Genomic DNA, 19,626 nt, shown 5'->3' on the forward strand with positions numbered 1-19,626 from the left:
GATTTAGCGCATCAGTGATTCAGATTATTTGAGTCTTTATGAAATGGAAAAAGTTAAATCTATCTGAATTTTTTTTTAAATTATTTTTTGGGAGTGCACAGTTCTAGTTTCCACATCTCAAGGACCGTTTACGCACTGGAGGTTTCATGCCGGGCTGCAGGCTGGAGTTTTAGTCATGGCAGGTTGCCCCACCCTGCACCCACATGGGAGAACATTTGGCCTGGTGCACCTCATCCAGCCCGGATTTGTGCTCCTGGATGGGAGCTGAGGCAGTGAAGTTCCCAGTGCATAAACAGTCAAGGGGAGTGGATCTATGTTTTTGGGAAGGAAGGCTGTGCAAATGAGGGAGGGGGAACTGTGAAGAAGGACTTCATGGGTGATGTCCTGATCGGTAGTAGGGGATTTTGTTCAAAGGGTTTTATGGGTTTGGGTAGAAAAGTCAACCTGGCAACATTGAGGTACTCCATCTGCTCTGTTGTGTAACAACTGTACACATTCAGCAGGGGAAGGCCAGATCTACAGACAACCCCTCCAACGCCGCCAACCCCATGGAAAGAGAAAAAGCAAACCCAGTAACCCTGCAACTGCTTACTTGGGGGTTTCTGCATCAGAACTTCTCATCAATGCACTCTGCACCAATCCCGTAAGGCTGGCGATCTGTTTCTCCATCGCCTCCATCCGTTCCCTGAACGAAGCAAAACGAGATCTAGTGAGATACTGGGTGGGCACCATGTGCGTCTCCTCCTCTTTTGCCTCTGCAAAGCAGTATGGGGTAATGGGTAGGCAGAGATCAACAGGGAAAGGAGCCCAAATTGGGAATGGGGAAATTCCTCAAGGGAGTACTAACACCAAAACAGATCTTCGGATGTGAATGGGGACACGGAAGCTTGACAAAACCTCCGTACGAATGAAGTTCCAAGATAGCGGGACAGACAGTGGCAACATCTTCTTTCATGTCGTTACCTAGACTTGAATAATTAACCTGCATGCTTAGACTCCTCTGGCAACGCAAACAGCATCCTTCTTCCCCCTTGTCCCAACCCCTGTCTCCTCAGAGCCTAATTCTATATTATATTTCTATATATCCTCCCCAGGTCTGCCCAGTCAGGCTTGTATTCCCTCTTTTGTGTGCATGTTAAGAGTCATCAAGCCATTTCTGACTTATGGCGGCCTTATGAATCAGTCTTTCAAAACATCCTTGCTCCAGGCTTGCAAACTTAGGGCTGTGGCTTCCCTTACAGCATCAATTCATCCCATGTTGGATCTTCCTTTTCTCCTGCTGCCTTCAACTTTTCTGAGCATGTTTGTATTTTCCAGGGATTCTTGTCAGGAGACCAAAGTGCAATACCCTCAGTTTAGTCCTTTTAGCTTCTACGGAGAGTTCAGGCTTGGTTTGATCTAGAACCCACGTTCTTCTTTTGGCAGGCCGCAGCATCCATAAATCTCTCCTCCAAATGAAGCTGTCCGTTTTCCTGCCAGTTTTCTTCACTGACCACCTTTTAACACCCATATGTAGTAATGGGGAAGTCTATGCCATCAATTACCTTCATTGTGGTGGCCAGAAGCACATCCTTATATTTAAGGATCTTCCCTGATTCCTTTATGGCTGCCCTTCCCTGTCTCTATCTCCTTCTGATTTTTTGGTTGCAGACTCCCTTTTGGTTTTGTAATGAGAACTGAATTCCCACACACCTAATTCAGATGGGGAGAGGGGGCTTCAACCTCCCCCAACCTGTTTTCCTAAACTAAAAAGAACAACCTGTTTTCCCCAACTAAAAGAGCCTCTTGTGGTAAGGCAGCAGACATGTAGTCTGAAGCTCTGCCCATGAGGCTGGGAGTTCAATCCCAGCAGCCAGCTCAAGGTCGACTCAGCCTTCCATCCTTCTGAGGTAGGTAAAATGAGTACCCAGCTTGCTGGGGGGTAAACGGTAATGACTGGGGAAGGCACTGGCAAACCACCCCGTATTGAGTCTGCCATGAAAACGCTAGAGGGCGTCACCCCAAGGGTCAGACATGACCCGGTGCTTGCACAGGAGGGGATACCTTTACCTTTAAAAAGGCCATGGGAAGCCACTCATTCTCCCTTTGAGGAAATGTATGTATAACCCATCAGTACACATAGCTTCCTCAGTGGGTCAAATACCAGGCCCCTTGCGTTAGGTTGGAAAAATATTGCCAGGTGGGTGGGGTGGCGGCAGCAAAAAGGCCAAGGATCCCAGTCCAAATCAGCTCACGTGTCCTTGGGAATGAAATTCCCCTCATGGAACTCACAAATTACATTTGATTCTATGAACCCAAGAACAGCGTGAGGAAAATATAAATGTGTAGTTAAGCAAAATGTAGTTGGGTGAAAAAAGGCTGCTGCTTATAGGGGTGATGGGGAAGTGTTAACACAATGATTGCATAGCTGTGGTTTTTCAAATCTATGTCGCTGTACAGCAGGGGTCCCCGACGTAGCGCCCGTGGGCACTGAACGCTTTTCCTGGCACCTGCCAAGTTTGTATTTAGAAAGCGGGAAGGGTCAGGTGGTGCTTGCGCTCAGCAGGTATTCTCATCGGCTGCACAGACTAAATATTGCTTCATATATTGAAGAGACGCTGTGAGAGTTATTTGTAACCTCGCTTCCTACATTTCGTGACAGGCTCTGCTCTCCTGTGGCAGCCATTTTGTTGTTCTGCCCACAACCCTCTGTCAGGATTCCAAATGAAAATGGTCGGGGACCCTGCTGTAGAGTCACAAGCTAGCAGTGCACACGTGCCTCCTTATAAGGTGCTTGTTGGGATTGAATTGCTCTTGTACAGTTTTTGGATCCCACTCCATCTCCAAGGTGTATGGAGTTCTCCCTTCCTCCATTTTATCTTCCTACCAGTGCTGTGACATAGTCAGGCTGAGGAAGAGTGACCGGCCCAAGGTCAACCAACCAAATTAATCGCTGTTGGGACATGAGCACAGGTCTCCCTGGTCCTCATCCAACACTTTAATTAATTAATTAATTAGTTATATTTATATACCACCCTCCCCTCAGGCTCAGGGTGGTTTGCATAGAATATAGAAAATAATACAAGGAACTTAGTTTTTCCAAAATGTATAGATAACCATAACCATACACAGACCGCAGAAAACAATACAAGGAACTTAGTTTTTCCATAACATATAGATAACCATCGCCACTATATCACGCTGGATCCAAGACTGCGGGGCAGGGGGGAAAGGCGTTGTCTCTTAGGTGTATGAGGAAAAATTGTCCTGCTCTGTGAGTGTGAGCAACTATCGTGCCAGTAAAATCCGGCCATTCTGTCAAGGTTGTTTCTGCTCAACCAAAATGAGGTACCAGCCTGTTTCCTTCTGGGAGCCATAACTCTTGAAGAGAGGTTTACCTCAGAAAAGAGAAGGGCAAAACAAAACAAAACAAAACCACTCCAGTGCAAATGGGCTTTGTTTTATCGGCTCCTCTCTCCTGAAAATGTCCGTCCCAAAGGACCTCCTCAGTCAACCTTCCTTGAAGGTTCTGCATTAAGGAGAAATTTCTCTCGCAGAATTTCCAGTACATTAACTCCTGACAGGACTGAGCTTGTCATTCTTTCGACCTCTCCCGGGATTCTTTTTACTCTCCCCCCACTTGGTCTCTCCCTCTCCTTCTCTCGCTGTTTCTATCTCTGTTCCTAATCATTTCTCCCTTTTTATCTTTTTTGTTATCCTAATGAGCTCTGCTCTGACCATTCCCCCTTGACAACTCTGCTGACAGCTCAGGAACCGACCTTCCTGGGGGAAATGTAGACATAGGAACACTGAACACAAGATAAGGGGAACATTTCTCCCACTATCTAATTTGCTGGAATATATCGACTTGTGTATCTCTCAAGGGAACAGGAAAATGAGAACACCCGCATGTTTCCGGTAGTGGGAAGGGGAAGGGGAAGGGGAAGGGATGCGGTGCTTTAGTGCCTTGGAATGCATAACCGTTCCAATTTGCTCAGGGAGTGTGTGTCAGCAAAATAATGCTGACAAGCAGCTTTTGTAATAAATAAATAGCTAATAAATATTTTACTTCTATACAGCTCTATCCTAGTAGGCTCAGGGTGGTTAACAACAGCTTAAAAACAATTCACAATGAAAACAATTTAACATTAGTATAAAAACCGCCTCCTGTTTGTAATCTAATCCTGCGAGGGTTGAACAGAGCTTGGAGGGGTTTTCTGTCTGTGGTTTTGTTTTCAAGTAGGGAGGCCCATGGTGTTCTTACCTGGCCTCAGCTGTAGGCCTGGCAGAACAGCTGTTTTCCAAAATCGCAGAACCCAGAGATCTTCAGGCAGAGCCCTTGTTGAGGTCTGGCCTCATTGAGGCCAATTTTATCTCTTTGAGGACAGGGAACCTGAGAAAATTTTGACTGCCTGATCTTAATGTTCTTTGGGGGGTATAGGGGAGGAGGCAGTCCCAGAGATACGGGGGTCCCAGCCACTTAGAGCAGCCTTTTTCAAACTTTTGACCATGGAGTAACTCCTGAAATATTCTTCAGGCTTCAAGCAACACTGGAAGTAATGCCAGCTGGCCATGCCCGCAGAATTCACGTTTACACTGTGCATGTTTACAGTGTGCACTGATAAAACAAAATCCTTGTTAAATAAGAAGTGAGTTTCATTTTTACGTGTGCAGTACCTTGCGTGAGCAAAACAATTAAGCATTCATCTCAGCTGTTATAAAGCCCACCATCCAAAGAAGCAATTCTCCTCAAGGGAAATGTTCTGTGTGATTTGTATGATTAGCTTATATATATATAGAGAGAGAGAGATAGAGAGAGAGGAATTAACAGACAGAATCTCTGAATTTCCTTGCTTCTTCCCACTCCAGATATATTCAAGCCCCAGCAGATTATTTTTTTCCAGGGTGGGAGTTAAAAGCCAAAGGATGCCCTTCATGCTAGCCAGGGGTGATGTCCTCCCATCTGCAGCAGTGGAGGGGTACTTTAAGAACGTCCCAAGAGCTGAGAGGCTCTTCCTGTGCAGGTGGGGGGATCTGGAGTCACTAGAGCAGGGGTAGTCAATGCTGGCAGGGGCTCATGGGAATTGTAGTCCATGGACATCTGGAGGGCCGCAGTTTGACTACCTCTGCACTAGAGCATGTCTTATTTTAGATGTTCTCTTTATGAGGCACCTCCCTCTCAGATAATATCTCCTCTGCTTAGGGATGTAACTTGCAACACCGAGCAAGAACAAATTAGGAAATGCTCCTATAAACAAGCAGGTAGCCAAATAGCAGGCTAAGAGAGCTATTTGTGGAAGCAAATAAATGAAATCATGAAACTGCAGCCACCTACCCAGTGTTCCATTTAAATGTAGAAATGGAAATTCTAGTTTTGTTTTTAAAAGTTCTCATACTATATGTTAAACAAAAATCGAGTCCAAGAGCACCTTCAAGACCAACAAAGATTTATTCATGGCGTGAGCTTTTGAGTGCAGGCACTCTTTCTCAGATTAAATAGAACAAGGATCATAAGCGTACAGATATAAGGCAAAAGTAAATTGTGGCAAATTAGTAAACTGTGTCATAATATCCAAATTAAGCCATATGATAATTCTTTGCTAAAACAGCTCATCGGTTCTTTTAAGTTCAGTTGTAGTTCACGAAAACATTGGAGACGTAAAAATGTCCCGGTTAGTACTTAATGTCAGAAACTTCCCCAGTTGTGAAAACAAATAATTAAAAGAGACTAGTTGCTTGTTCCATTTAGTGACTCTGAGGAAGAGTGCTTGCACTTGAAAGCTCACGCCTTGAATAAATATTTGCGGATCTTCAAGGTGCTCTTGGACTCCATTTTTGTTGTGCTACTTCAGACCAACATGGCAACCCACTTGAATCCATACTATACTAATGCATAGCTCCTGCACTAATATGCTTTTATTTGTTAGCATTATTTTATAGTACCTGGCGTTAGGCTGTATTTAAATAAAATGTTTTTGCAGAAAATCTCTGAAGATCTTTAATGAGAACAACCAGGGCCTAGTCTGCACACAATAGATAATGCACTTTCAATGCCCTTTAGAAGCAGATTTTCCTGTTCTGCACAGGAAAATCTAGCTGCCAAAGCACATTGAAAATGTATTATTCTGTGTGTGCAGAATGGGCCCAGGAGGGCTACAAACCTGCTTTTTCTAAAATTAAAGCACACAAGTCTCACATTCTGAACCTTACAAAAGGGTAAACTGAAAACATCACCTTACTGGAAAGCCCCCCCCTCCCCATCTTACCTTGTTTCTGTATCCTTGGCAGGCACAGGTGAGCTGAACCCGGAAAGTGGACGCTCCCCAGGTCCGGGAAAAAGCTCCGAAGGCCCTGAAGAGCTTGGGTTCCGGGGCTTGTTGACGGGGCTTTCCATGAATACCGAGGAGCAAGAGTCTTTGCGGAAGGACTGGCGGACCGGCGAGGACCGGCTGGGAGGCCCTGAATAAGGGCTGTGTGGACTTTGGCTCTGCTGGACGTCCACCAGCCGTCCATCAGCGATCTTCTGGGGGGATGACGGAGGCAGGCGGAAGCCCATCCCTGGACCGTAGGTATCGCTATAGATCTGTGCGTTGGGCTTATACAAGCTGTCTTCCAGTTCCGATTGCAGGGCAGCAGCCGAATAGGTGCTGAGGGAACGGACCGAACCCCGCTTGTAGAGCCCTCCGGGGTAGGCAAAGGGGTCTCCGATCCCCGCTAGTGACTGAGTGGATGTAATGCTCAAGCGTCCCTCATGCACCATGCTGTAGGGGTCAGCGTACAGGCCCTCGTTTTTCACCAGTACCATGTTCTTCCCGGCCAGATCCTCATCCGGTTTGACATCCCGGCGTTCCAAGATGGCGCTTGGGCTGGGTGACACGCCCTGGGCCGGAGGCAGGTTGGAGAGGCGTTCCGCGTGGTGCACAGGGCTGCCAGCGTAGGAAGGTGGGCGCCCACCGCTGTAAGACATGCGGGAACGGGATGGGGAGGACGACTGGAGCACCGGCGGAGGAGAGCCGGAGGTGAGGTGAGACGCAGGGGACATGCTGTTGAGGCGCCGGGTGGGGGAGGACTCCCTGGATGAGTAGACCATCTCTCTCTGAGAAGAAGAGAGAGAAGATAAGGGTGTCAGGACCGTGCCCCCACAGGTGAGCCAAAGGTAAAATGAAGCTAGAAGACAACCTATTAGGCCATTCATTCCTACTGCCTACTTGCTTCACACAACTAGAAGATCAAGCGTTGATACTGTACCTGATTCACACCAGTTCAGAGCATGAGTGGGAGAAGTCTTCAGCTACTTAAGACCTCAAGACAGTGCTATTTGCCCCATTAGGAGTTGCATATCTGCTGAGGAGAGCACAGGTATGTTTCCCCTGTGAGGCAAACAGCATCTTGTTTCAGGTTCAGGGCCATTGTAAGTTAGAATCACAGAATCATAGTTGGAAGGGGCCATACAGGCCATCTGGTCCAACCCCCTGCTCAACGCAGGATCAGCCCTAAGCATCCTAAAGCATCCAAGAAAAGTGTGTATCCAACCTTTGTTTGAAGACTGTCGGTGAAGGGGAGCTCACCACCTCCTTAGGCAGCCTAAGGAGTGTGTGTGTGTGTGTGGAGTAAGCTTAAGGGCCTTCTCCCCATGTGCTTGCATTACGATCCAAATCAGGCCCCCACACACTTGAGAATTAAATTCCCAGTGACAACCAACTGGAAGGCCTCATGGAGAACCCATGAGAAAAGAAATATGTAGCCTTCAGTGGTGGCATGAGACCCCTGTTGAAATATACAGGAGATAAGAGGTGCCTGTGAAAAGTCATAGGCAAAATCCACATGGGCACCATGCCCGATGATTCCCCCCTCCCAATTTCCAAAACAACCTGAAATTCCCCTCTCAAGAACACAGCACCATTCTCCTTTCACTTCTGTCCTAAGGTTGCCAGTGCTGCACTGGCAAATTTTGGGGAACTTTTCAGAGTGGTGCCTAGGGAGGGTAGAGAGGATGTGTTGTCTCTTCTGGATGACACTCTAGGAATTTCCCCTTATCTCCATGGTAAAAATTATAGACACATGGAGAAATTCCTTGAGCATTGCTAGGAAAGCCATTTTTTTCTCCCATTCCTCAATTTTTGGGGAGGAAAGCGGGTTGGGGTTAAAGACAGGGGTTGACCCACCATAGATTGGCAATCTGCACACCTACATTTCCCTACCCCTTTCTTTCTTGCTTTGTCTTTCTCTTCCTCCTGACACCAGTATATCACTGATTAATGCCCCGGTTGTGTCATCTTTGCCTTCACCAAGGCTTTGGCCTTTTCTATTTTCCGAGACCAACATTTTCCATTGAATTCCTTTTTTCTACCTCTTACACATCTGATTTTGTCCCCCATGCAGATGTTCCAGTGTATGTTCACTCCAGGACCTACAGCGGTGTGTATGCTTCGGCATGAGCATGCCTAGTTGTGAGGGAGAAGGGGTCACTACTCACTGAACAGTAGGATAGGTTCTAGTGTATTTGGGCTCAAATCTATGGGGAGTACAAGTCCCACACAATTCTCAAGCTCTCAGCCGTTTCCCACCCAGTTCTAAGGAGTGCAGGGAAAAGAAACTCCCAAGATCAAATTTACAGGTAGGATAAGCCCACAAGCACAAGGGGACCCTTCATCATCATCCATCTTTTCTCTGCGAGAGAGGGCATTTCGTCCTGAGAGCGGAGGACTGTCAGCAAGCCCCATAAAAATCCCACTGCTGAATGTCTGCAGGCACACGCTGCTTGCTGAGAGAACATCAGCCAGATGTGGTTCTTATAGCACCATAAATAATTGGCACGTTCCTCTTAATGAGCCTAATTCTTCAGCTATCCGCTTCCTCCACCACATTGACGTTCCATACAAATAGTAGCACGACAGCCCCGATGCAGTCTGCGATCCTCACCCGCAGGTCACCATTGGTGATGTGGGATCCAGGGAAGGAGGCATACAGGGGCTCTTTCCGGTAGATTTTGATAATGCTTCTGTCCTGGATATCCCTGCAAGAACAAAGGGGGAAAGAATGGAGGCGATAAATTCACGGAAAAGAAGAATCAGATTAAGCAAGCCTGTGACGGCAACAAGGGTGGCAACAGCTGCTCGGAAACAGTCCATTGACGTCATCAGCCCACACCAGCTGCTAGGTGCCTTCACGTAGCTGTGGATCAGGCCTGCCCTTCCCCTGGCACTGTGGATTCGCAAGGTTGGTGGTGTCATGTGTTGGGCCAGTCTGTACAAATTCTTCCTCTAGGATTTGTGTGCCACTTTTGTGGCAAGATTCAGCGAAATCCTGCTGATGCACCCCTCTACTTTTCAGCTGGGTTTCAGCACCAGCAGGTAAGTCTGAGATATACACAAAAGGAATCCCACAAGACTGCTTACAGGGATTTTCCAAATCGGGGGGGGGGGCTTCCCTTTGACCTACCAAAGTGACTTAAGGGGGGGGCATGTTACAGGGCAGCAGAAGTCATATTTCCAGCACAAGTGTGAGACCAATTTCGCTTAAGACACAGGACTGGTACCCCACCCAAGGGACAGAGGGCCAATTCACACGACACAGAGAATGTCCATTATCTGATACAACATACTCACAGTGGCCACATCAACTTAACATTGTTTCAAGCAGCCTTTAGGAGGCAGGCTCTGGAAGCACCAGGTTTCCTTCCAGCAAGTTAAACCAAATATCAACATTGTTCCCTTCCCCCTATTTTTTTCTTTGCTGGCACACCAACATATACACAGGGAGTGTTGTTTTTTTAAGGCAGAGGGCCAAATGATTTTCCACCTCTGTGCTAGAGGTCTATAGGAGGTATGATATAGTCGGGATGACTGGAGGGCACTGACAGAGGTTCATAAAATTTTGAACAGTGTGGAGAGGAACAGTGATTTTGGTGCCCAACTTCCTTTTGTAAGCCACTCTGAGACTTCTTCTGGTAGAGAAAAGTGGCACATAAGAACCAACTCTTCTTCTTTTCCTTTCCCTGCCGAGCTGTGCTGTAATGCTGCAGCACCATACAAAAGGGAAAGGAATAAAACCCTTTAAAGCAGGGGTAGTCAACCTGTGGTCCTCCAGATGTTCATGGACTACAATTCCCATGAGCCCCTGCCAGCGTTTGGACATCTGGAGGACCACAGGTTGACTACCCCTGCTTTAAAGGACTGGAAAACCAGGGAGAAAGAAATGCAGAATGTGCTACTGCCACTTCACTATTTCAGCTGAGGATTTAGCATCCTCCATAGCTTCAGAGGACCCCAGAACATTGACTCTCAACAGCTTGTACCTTGAAACTTTTGTTGGTCTCTAAGATGCTACTTATTGTGGACCTGCCAAGGCCAGCAGAGCAAAGAGATGCTGAAGACTCCTCTGAAGACGAGGCAGCAAATGGTCCCCAACCCACAGCCAGTGGCAAGAGGTAAAGGAGGAGGAGGAGGAGGCAGTCTCTGAGAGGCCAGACATAGAGCCTCAGCCAGGAACCAGCGCACTGGCCACTCAGCCTTCCAGCCCTGGGCTGACAACAAAGAGCCACTTGCCAGTTAGTTCACCTACGCCATCACTGGAGCCTCAGGAATGCCATCAGAGGAAGATGAGGAGGGTCAGAAGGCCCAGTGCCTGCCTGGCAGCACAGCACTGGCCCAGCATCAACAAAGAGGATGAGTGTTTGCTGGAGCAGGACTGAAGCAGCCAGCTGTGCATGATGCAATACAGGTGTTTAGCAGTGCGTTGCTTAAAAGCAGCAGGGAAGGGAATGGCTGCGTGAAAACGACATTTGTTGGATAATGACTTTGCTCTGGACTGGCCTTTTTGCCTCTGACTCTGGCCTATACCTTTGTGTCCTTGTTCTCAGATTGTCCTTTGGACTTATTTATTTATTATTTAATTTATATCCTGCCTCTGCCGACAAGTCGACTTGGGGCAGCGCACAGAATAAAATAGGCCCAAGGCCCTATCTCAATAAAACAGTAATTAAAAAAAAATCTCTCCAGTGTTTACAATAAAACAATGTACAAGTTGTGTGTGTTGTCTACCCTGTACCTGAACCTTAGAACTGTATTTTGACACCTGGCCCTGGAATTGCTTTATAAACTCTGGTGCTTAGAAAGAGTCTCTGTGGGCCTTCCAGGAAGATGCTGGCCATCAGGACTCTACTGGTCTCAAATCTAACTCAGCATCCTTTGAGGCTCACCTGACATCCTCCAGCTCGTAGAAGACATTGCGGGATTCGTCCTTGATCAGGATGGCAGTGTTGGGCGACTTCAACATCCCCATGGTTAGCTTCTGAGGAAACATGTGGACGATGAGAGCGTGCAGCGTATCCATGCTACTGATTTCGTGGGTGATGTGAACCCTTCTCGTCTCATCCCCGAACTGCAGGAAAAGGATGCCTATAGGTATGGGAGATGCAAGAGGAAGGAGGAGAAGTGGTCAAGTAAGGCAGAACTCGGATTGAACCAACTAACAGTATTGGAATGGCAACTTTTGAAATGACAGAACTCTTTTTCAGCTGCGGGAGTGTTAAAAGGTCCAGAATAAAAGCGAGTCAGGAGGACAAACAGAATTCAGGATAAGCATAAAGAAGAAGCATGAAGACTTCTTCAAGAAAGTTTACAACAGTAAATTAAAATAACTGCTAACACAATGATGATAATGCAATCAATCTACCAAGCAATGTTTGGATTACAGTTACAATAAAAAATGATAAAGCTACTTCTTATTTAAAACCTGAGTCACAGGGCTGCCAGCCTCAACAAGAAGAAGAGTTAGTTCTTATATGCCACTTTTTTATACCAGGAGGAGTCTCAAAGCGGCTTACAATCGCCTTCCCTTTCCTCTCCCCACAACAGACACCCTGTGAGGGAGGTGAGGCTGAGAGAGCCCTGAGATTACTGAAGAAGAATAAGAGTTGGTTCTTATATGCCGTTTTTCTCTATCTGAAGTAGTCTCAAAGCGGCTTACATTCACCGCCTCTTTCCTCTCCCCACAACAGACACCCTGTGAGGTAGGTGAGGCTGAGAGAGCCCTGAACCAGTAGAAAGCTGAGAAGACTTTTCAAAGGTAGTCCCACATGGAATACGGTACAGTATCCTTCTACTATGCTATGCGAATTGAAGCATAGTTTCACCCTTAAAATAGTACCTGGACCTTCATTTTTTCTGAGGCTTCGACACAGATTCTGACATTAATGTATGCCTTCTGAGGTTTAAAAAAAAAAAGATCTTGTGCCAATAGATTACAGGAAACTGCTGACTTTATACCACCAGATCTGTGGACAAATTTCTGTAAAATTCATACTAAAGGCCCCTATAAACCAGGATGTATCTGTGCTGACTGTCAGTATTCCATTGTCAGTATTCAGGTATGCATTTTTTTTTTTTTACATATTTACCAGCAGTGTCATCTACAGACCATTTCTGGAAAGAAGCCTAAGTTGCAATCAGATGTTTTATGGAGTGCAGAAGTTTTTTTTGTAGGTATATCATAAGAATACTGTTTGTGAAATTACTTAGAATTCCTTTGGGTTTGATGACTACTGTTCAAATTTGCATGGCCTCGTACTTAGGGTGGGGGGGGGGAGTCGACCAATTTTCCTTCAATGGAATGGCAGGAAAGTCTGTGGGATTTAGCATTAATGTCGAAAGTAATAAATTCTAGAAAGCAGAAACCCGATTAACGATGTATTGAGAAACAGGCATCATTTGTAACTCACAGAAACAACAGATTTCAAGGGAATATTCTACCTGATGTTCTTCTTGCAATGTTGGAGATGTTCTTTTAAATTAAAAAATAAAGCTGTCGTTCCCAAACAAGGGGCATCACCATAGATGCTTATGTTAAAATAGCTTCACCAGGACTCCCCAAGAATTGCAGCGTCATATCTAGAGCAGGGGTCCCCAACATAACGGGATGCATAACAAATGTTTCCAGGAATTGGGTGCGTCCAAGGAGGGCTTTTGCCCAGAATGGCCATTGGAGGTTGGATTGGCTATGGAGATTATTAAATGCTGCTTTGGCAGCAGCTGCCATCACAGCAAGTTGTATGACAACAATTTTGTGACTGCCTTGGGGTCCTGCAGCAGTTCAAAAGAGTTAGGGACCTAATGTTCTAGAGGCTGTTAGGAATTGGGGCCTGGCTCCAGGCTCTGAAGTTCAAACTGTTTGCTCACTTCCTATCAGCACATGAAAGTGATGTGCGTTCGATGCTGCCAGACGGTTTTTCAAGAAATCAGTCACACCTAGTTTTTTATGGAAAATCAGGTCAATCAAAGTCCCGCTTGATGATAATTGCGTGCTTGGGAGAAAACAAGCCTTCAGATTGTTGTGCCAGAGGGTAATGGATGTTGATGGACAGGTCTTGTGCCCACTAGCAAATAGGACCCGTTTCCCTTTGGAGCTAGGAATAGCGCTTGATTATGGGGTCCCAGTTGCCTATTTATTGCACCTTAGATTCCCACAAACTCTCAGCACTTTTATGTCTGCAAGGGTGTTCTGATCTATTGTCTGGAGCAGAGGAATTCTTTAATCATATGTAAATTCACAGGACATGCTTAAAAGTGGCTGGTTAGTAACCCTCATATTACTAGTAAAGTTGTTAGGTTTCTTCAGCTGCGTTGAGGTTACGGGAACAGTCTGGGTAATATCTCCTTTGACTCCTGCTAACTGCTGTGTTCTCTCCATTCGTTGTGTTTTTCAGGTATTTAATTTTTGTTCTTGGTTCTTTCTTCCCCTGCCTCGGTTGACCTTTGCAGGTCTGCAATCAATGCCTAATAAAGATTATTTGAATTTGAGATTTGGAAGAAAAATAATGGATGTCAGGGGGGTTCAGATTTCGCAAAAGGAAAAAAAATATCCGTATGAAATTAGGGCTGCCAGGCACTTGGGGGGGGCACTCTCCAGGAGAACTCCCCCGAACTTACCAAACCGAGAGGAGCATCCAGCATGCTGACGTCATCTGGAATGGACACTGGCATGTTGGAGACGTCAGGGGCGATGCTCTGGCCTTTGGGGAAACTCTATGGTAAAAAAATCAGCTTCAAACCATAGAGTTTTGCCCAAAACCCAGAAGGGATTTATGAAGCCCCCAACACAAGGGAGCAATGCCAAAGTGGGGATTCCCCTCATCTTAACAGGGTCCGGAATCACTATCTGAAATCTTTGATGTCGTTCACATCATGGACATCCAAGAAACCGTTCTCAGGACCGTGGGGAAGAGGGCCTTACCTGGTGACCGGAGCTTTGTTTGGCTGGTGGAACGGGAGAGAGGCAGGCTTTGCCGGAAGCGGTTCATTCTGTTGAACCCAATGGGCAGCTCAGCTTCAGACATGGTTTCTAAGGACTCGGCCGAAGCAAAGGAGAGTTTGGCTTGATCGGCCAAGCCAGGCTGGGAGCCTTGAGTGTGCCGGGAACTTCGGGTCTGGAAGGCAGACAGAAAGAGAGAGATCCATGTGGTTATGGCGACAGCAGCATACCTTCCATGAATCGACAGTATGACACGAGGGTGCTGAACATATAATATAGTCATGGTTTTTTTTTCTGATTGCATATTGATTAAAAGATATCACAAATGGTGAAGCACAGCGACAGAAAAAGTGCCCCTCAAACATTTGAATGTAAAAACGTAAAACACGTACAGAGCCCCACAAAATGACATCTAAATTAATTTTTTGAAAGGTCGGACATCTAACTGCACATTTCTTTAACTAATTGAATTGGTGGGTTAACAAACTAACAATTATCAGATGGGGTCAATTGGAACTGGTAAGGGTGAATTTCCAGTGTTGGGTCTTCAAATTAATGGCCAATTAACGGCATTGTTCAGGGTTTTTTTTTTTTTTTTTTAGTTCTGGTGTGCTCCTCAAACAAGAATTGGGGCAAAAATACTGACGGTATTGAAGGCGGCCTCTGGCTGAACAATATGGCTGGCATACATTACGTTGTCCATTGGTCATATGACCCCTTTGATAAATCTCTGTGCTGATATTTTGGCACAGTGCAAATGTATATAAACGGAACCCGTGGCAACCCATTTATTAGAAGGCAGATGAATAATCCATACTCATTGACCTAGGTGGAATGAACTTAAGCCCCATGGGTATAGCTCACCTCAGTTAACCTAATCAAGTGTTCACTCACTTCTCTTGCAGAAACCCAGTGACAAAGATTATGCATGAGCAACACACATGCACTTTGTGGCAACCTGTTTCAGCTCTCCCTCATTCTTACAATTAGTCTGGATCCTCAGCCTAGTATACCTGATACGGGATCTTTCCCATTGTCCTTAACCTTGTAGTTTCCACACTGCAAACATTTAATGACTCATGAAACAATGTCCCGAGTTCCCACATTAAGACAAAGGCTAGAGCAGTTCCCAGAGAACAGATCTGCCACTGAGGAAGCTAGAGAGGAATTCTGTCTCTACCTGACCTCCTTCTGCAGGACATCTTGCCTTGAGGGAGGGATAATGGCATAGAGGTAGAGCATTTGCTAGGTGCACAGAAGGACCCAGGTTCAATCCCTCTTCCATGGGAAGCACCAGGCAGTAGTTGATGTGAAAGTCCTAAGAGTCTGGACAACCACGGCCATGTCTGTTTCCATGCTAGCGATATAATTCAGATTTGGTTTTTTAACCGGTCGACTTTTTCGTCTGTTTCCGCACTGAAACCCGCTTTTTCAGGAGCAGACCCAAAATTGCCCACTCACATGTTATGCAGCAAAGGAATCCCCAGAAAACCTGATTTCATCTTTTCAAGCGGGGTCCAAGAGGATCTAATTCGGGGCTGTTCAGTGTGGAATGCGTGCATTCAGGTTTTTTGCTACGCCTGCCACTTTGAGTAGTTGGGCGTGCCCCTTTCCTAGATACCGTTCTTCCTCCCCCTCTCTTCCTCCTCCTCTCCATTCCAAAAAATCCACTTTTTAAAAAATGGGTGAACACATTACAACACTTTTTCTAACCTTTAAAAAAGCAGTCTTGCACAGTAGCGTTATAACGTTATAACCCAGGGTTTTTTCTCTTTAATTACATCGAGGACACTTTGGGGGAAGGGAGGCGATCAAGAGCAGATAATGGTGGCATTAAGGAGCACAATGAAAACAAAGGTGCAAGCAGGCACCATTTTTTGAGAAAACACATTTTTTGTAAAGGGGGAGGGAGCAAAGCTTGATGGGAGGCTGCCTCCGCAGGTCTCAGCACGGGAAGCATATCGTGAATTTCAGCCTGGGAAATGCAAGGAGGAAACTCCAAATGTGGGGAGGCTGGTTTGGACTCGAAGCATCCAAAGGAAACCCAAATTGAGGCTGAAACGACGTATGTCTCCCAATGCGGAAACGGTCATAGACAATGCTGACTTCAATGTACCAATGGCCTGATTCAGAACAAGGCAGGTTTGTGTGTCTTCAGGGCTACCAAGCGCTACAACAGACCCCCAGAGGAAAAAATTCCCTCTGCACACCCCTTACCAACTAAGGACAATGCAAATACTTACAAAAACCAACTGCATGAGTCATGAACTCCATGAACCCCCTCCACCAATGAGATCAGGGGCCCAGGCATTTATTCCCCTTAGTCCCACCCCTTTTTTTCTGCAGCCTTGCCAGCTCACCAAAAAGCAATCCCATGAGCCAATCCACTCAGCATTAAGCATCCGATCAATGCCGTTTCAATCAGGCAGTTCTTTCGGTGCCACCGTGAAATATGGTGAAAAACACAGCAGAGGAGCTGAGTACCTCTCAGATCGTGGCTAGGAAATCAGCAAAAGTCTGAAGTGCGGCTACCTGTCCCAGAGGGGTGCTACCGAGGGACAGACTAAAGTCTGCACTTTAATTAGAGAAGCCGCTAAGGATGGAGTGTGCATGGCGCAAGCTACTCTCTGGGAAGCACACCACGCTTTGGTTTGCACAGAGGCGGATTAGTATTCCCGAAACCAGAGTACACATCTGTCGAAGGCTCAACGGACCCCAGCCCCTGCTTCCTCCCCCTCCATCAATAACAAGAGAAGCAGCAAAACTTGTAGGCAAACAGTCACAGGATGGAGATAACCTTTGAAACCGCACAAGGGTTGCCTATCCGTTATGCCAGCAAAATAACTCCTGGGAGGTGTAAAGGGGCCCGTTGAGATCCTGGAAGGGAGGCAGTGCTGAGGTTTATGGCTGCAAAAATAATGCTCCTGGACTCCTGGCAGTAAAAGTAGTAATGTGGCGAGAGACCCATTTTGCACAAATGACCATACATCCCCCCTGTAGAAAGAGGCTGTTTGGATGGATGATCCTCGTGAGGTAACAGCGCTGTTACGTGCTGGTAAATAAAAGCAGTGCCCCAGCTGGGTAAAGATGTTACTTTCTTTGCCAACACTGGCCCGGTTTTTGGGTTGCCATTCCCAAATTGGGGGTGGAGAAATCGCCGAGTTTGGGGTCTCTCCCCACGTTTCAGGGATCTCAGAAATCAGAGCAGGGAGGGACGGAGCAGGAAATAAACATGACATCGCTACGTCACCCAGAAGTGACAAAGACACATCAGTGGCATGGGGTGATGCTCTGGTTTTGGGGCAAAACTCTATGGTAAGAAGCTAATTCTACCATAGAGGTTTTGCCCACAAACCAGAGTGTCACCCCTGACCTCACCAACATGCCTACATGTTCCCAGCCCCAGGGAAACATGCTTGGCCTCAATCAGGGCCAGGGCCTTTTTGCTCCTGGCCCCTATCTAGTGGAATGAGCTCCTGGAAGAGCTGAGGGCCCTGCAGGAGCTGGCCGCTTTCCACAAGGTTTCCCACCCTGGAAGTCATGTCATCAGCTCAGATCTTCATGGGTGGAAAGTGTTTGACATAGCCCTCTGCCGCCCCTGTGGCAGGTGTACCATTTTGGGGGAGGGATTTGCTTTTGCCGCCATCCTGCTGATTTTGGTAATGTTGTATGATGGGGTTTTGATGCAGTTTTAATGGGGTTTTGTTATTATGGGGTATTAATATGTTTTATACGTTGTAACACCCTACGGGTCAGTGCCCTGAGAGTGGCGGGTAAGAAATGCAATAATAAAGAACTATAAAAATAAATAAATATAAAAATAAATCCAAAGGACTGGTTTACTTACAAAGTTTTTACAACAAGCACAAACGAACAGGAGAAGGGCTAGTCATACACAATGAAACAAATCTCTCCTCCCGGCAGAAGACACTGCTAAGTAGACAAATCTTCCTGGGAAAGGACTTTGAAAGTTTTGATGCCATGACTGAGAAAGCCTTTCTCGGGTTGCTCCCCCCTCCCCAGCCTCAGATGGTGTGGGGCACATGAAGCAAGGCCTCCAAGAATGTCTGGGTTAGGATCACATGGGAGAAAGTAGCCCCTAAAGTCTGTTGACCCCAGGCGGTACAGGACTTTGGAGATTAATAGTATCACTTTGAATTGAGCCCTGAAACGAACAGGAAGCCAAGGCAGATGGAATAGAATTGGAGTGATATGTTCCCTACGACTAGGGTTGCCAACCTGCCTGCAGTAATGGGTTTAAACTACGTGTAGAACAGTACCAGCTAGATATCAGGGGGGGAACTTTCACAGTCAGGGTAGTTCAGCCGTGGAATCGTCTGCCTGAGGAGATGGTGAGCTCCATTTTCACTGGAGGTCTTTGACCAACAGCTGGACTGATACTTATCACGGATGCATTGAGCAGGGGGTTGGACTAGATGGCCTGCTGAGCCCCTTCCAACTCTGTGGTTCTATGATTCTAAGAGCAGGAGCTGGCTCACGAGCCAGAGCCACAGAAAGGCACCCAGGGCCACCACTGCTGCATGAGTAGCCAACAGGTCTTCTTGAAACCTCCGCAAAGGCACTTCAAATGCATCAGAGGCTTGATTTGGCCGAGAAGCCATTCCGAGTCCAGAAAATGCCGTGCTTTGGTTTGATCCATTTTAACTCTTGACCCTTTTCCCTCCAACAAGACACAAAAGAAACCCTTTTCATGTTGACAAACACCCACTGGGGTAAGCAAATTGCAGGGGGTGGGAAAGCCTCCGTTCTGAGACCAAGTTTTGAAAAAGCGGAAGAAAAGAAATCAATATTTGAAAAGATAACCGCCGTAATCACGGTTCACAGAAGGCATCCAACGGAAGCTTAATTAGTGGGGCGGCACCAAAGACATCAGCTCCCTAAATGATTGTACTATACAATCAGGTGTAAGATTCACTCCCCCCTCAGCCCCGGGGTGTTTAAATTCTCCATAAGGGCTGTTTATAGGTGGCTGATAGCAGCACAACTCCTTCCCTGGCATGTTGTTTTATTTATTATATTTTATGTTTTTGTCTCACTGTTTCTATCAGAATTTTGTATTGATGATTATTGCACACTGCCCTAAGCCTGACTGGAGAGGGCAGTCTAGAAATCAAATTACTACTACTACTACTACTACTACTACTACTACTACTACTACTACTACTACTACTAGTAGTAGTAGCAGTAGCAGTAGTAGCAGTAGTAGTAGCAGTAGCAGTAGCAGTCCTACTACCACTACTATCTCTACTACTACTACAAATGTTTTGAATCCTCAGACATGGGAGGGGAGCTTTGTTGGAAGCTTCACACAAAGGGTCACCAATCCTGGGTTGGAAAATACCTGGATATTTTGCAGGTGGAGCTGAGGAGGGCGGG

The 19,626-nt window shown here is 46.4% G+C and overlaps 1 protein-coding gene across 17 annotated transcripts in view; it reads right to left on the reverse strand.

Moving 5' to 3' along the window:
• The window catches only part of SRCIN1 (SRC kinase signaling inhibitor 1), a 279,306-nt gene that overhangs the window by 59,451 nt on the left and 200,229 nt on the right, over positions 1 to 19,626 (reverse strand). For all 17 annotated transcript variants that reach the window (XM_077315657.1, XM_077315665.1, XM_077315656.1 and 14 more), the window contains 5 exons: positions 14,212 to 14,404; positions 11,180 to 11,378; positions 8,902 to 8,995; positions 6,246 to 7,075; positions 593 to 685 (listed from right to left, as the gene is read on the reverse strand). In XM_077315657.1, the coding sequence (XP_077171772.1) occupies positions 593 to 685; positions 6,246 to 7,075; positions 8,902 to 8,995; positions 11,180 to 11,378; positions 14,212 to 14,404 (1,409 nt within the window). The remainder of the gene's footprint in view (positions 1 to 592; positions 686 to 6,245; positions 7,076 to 8,901; positions 8,996 to 11,179; positions 11,379 to 14,211; positions 14,405 to 19,626) is intronic.

The sequence above is a fragment of the Paroedura picta genome, chromosome 16 (assembly GCF_049243985.1).
Source record: "Paroedura picta isolate Pp20150507F chromosome 16, Ppicta_v3.0, whole genome shotgun sequence".
In the NCBI taxonomy this organism is placed as follows: domain Eukaryota; kingdom Metazoa; phylum Chordata; class Lepidosauria; order Squamata; family Gekkonidae; genus Paroedura; species Paroedura picta.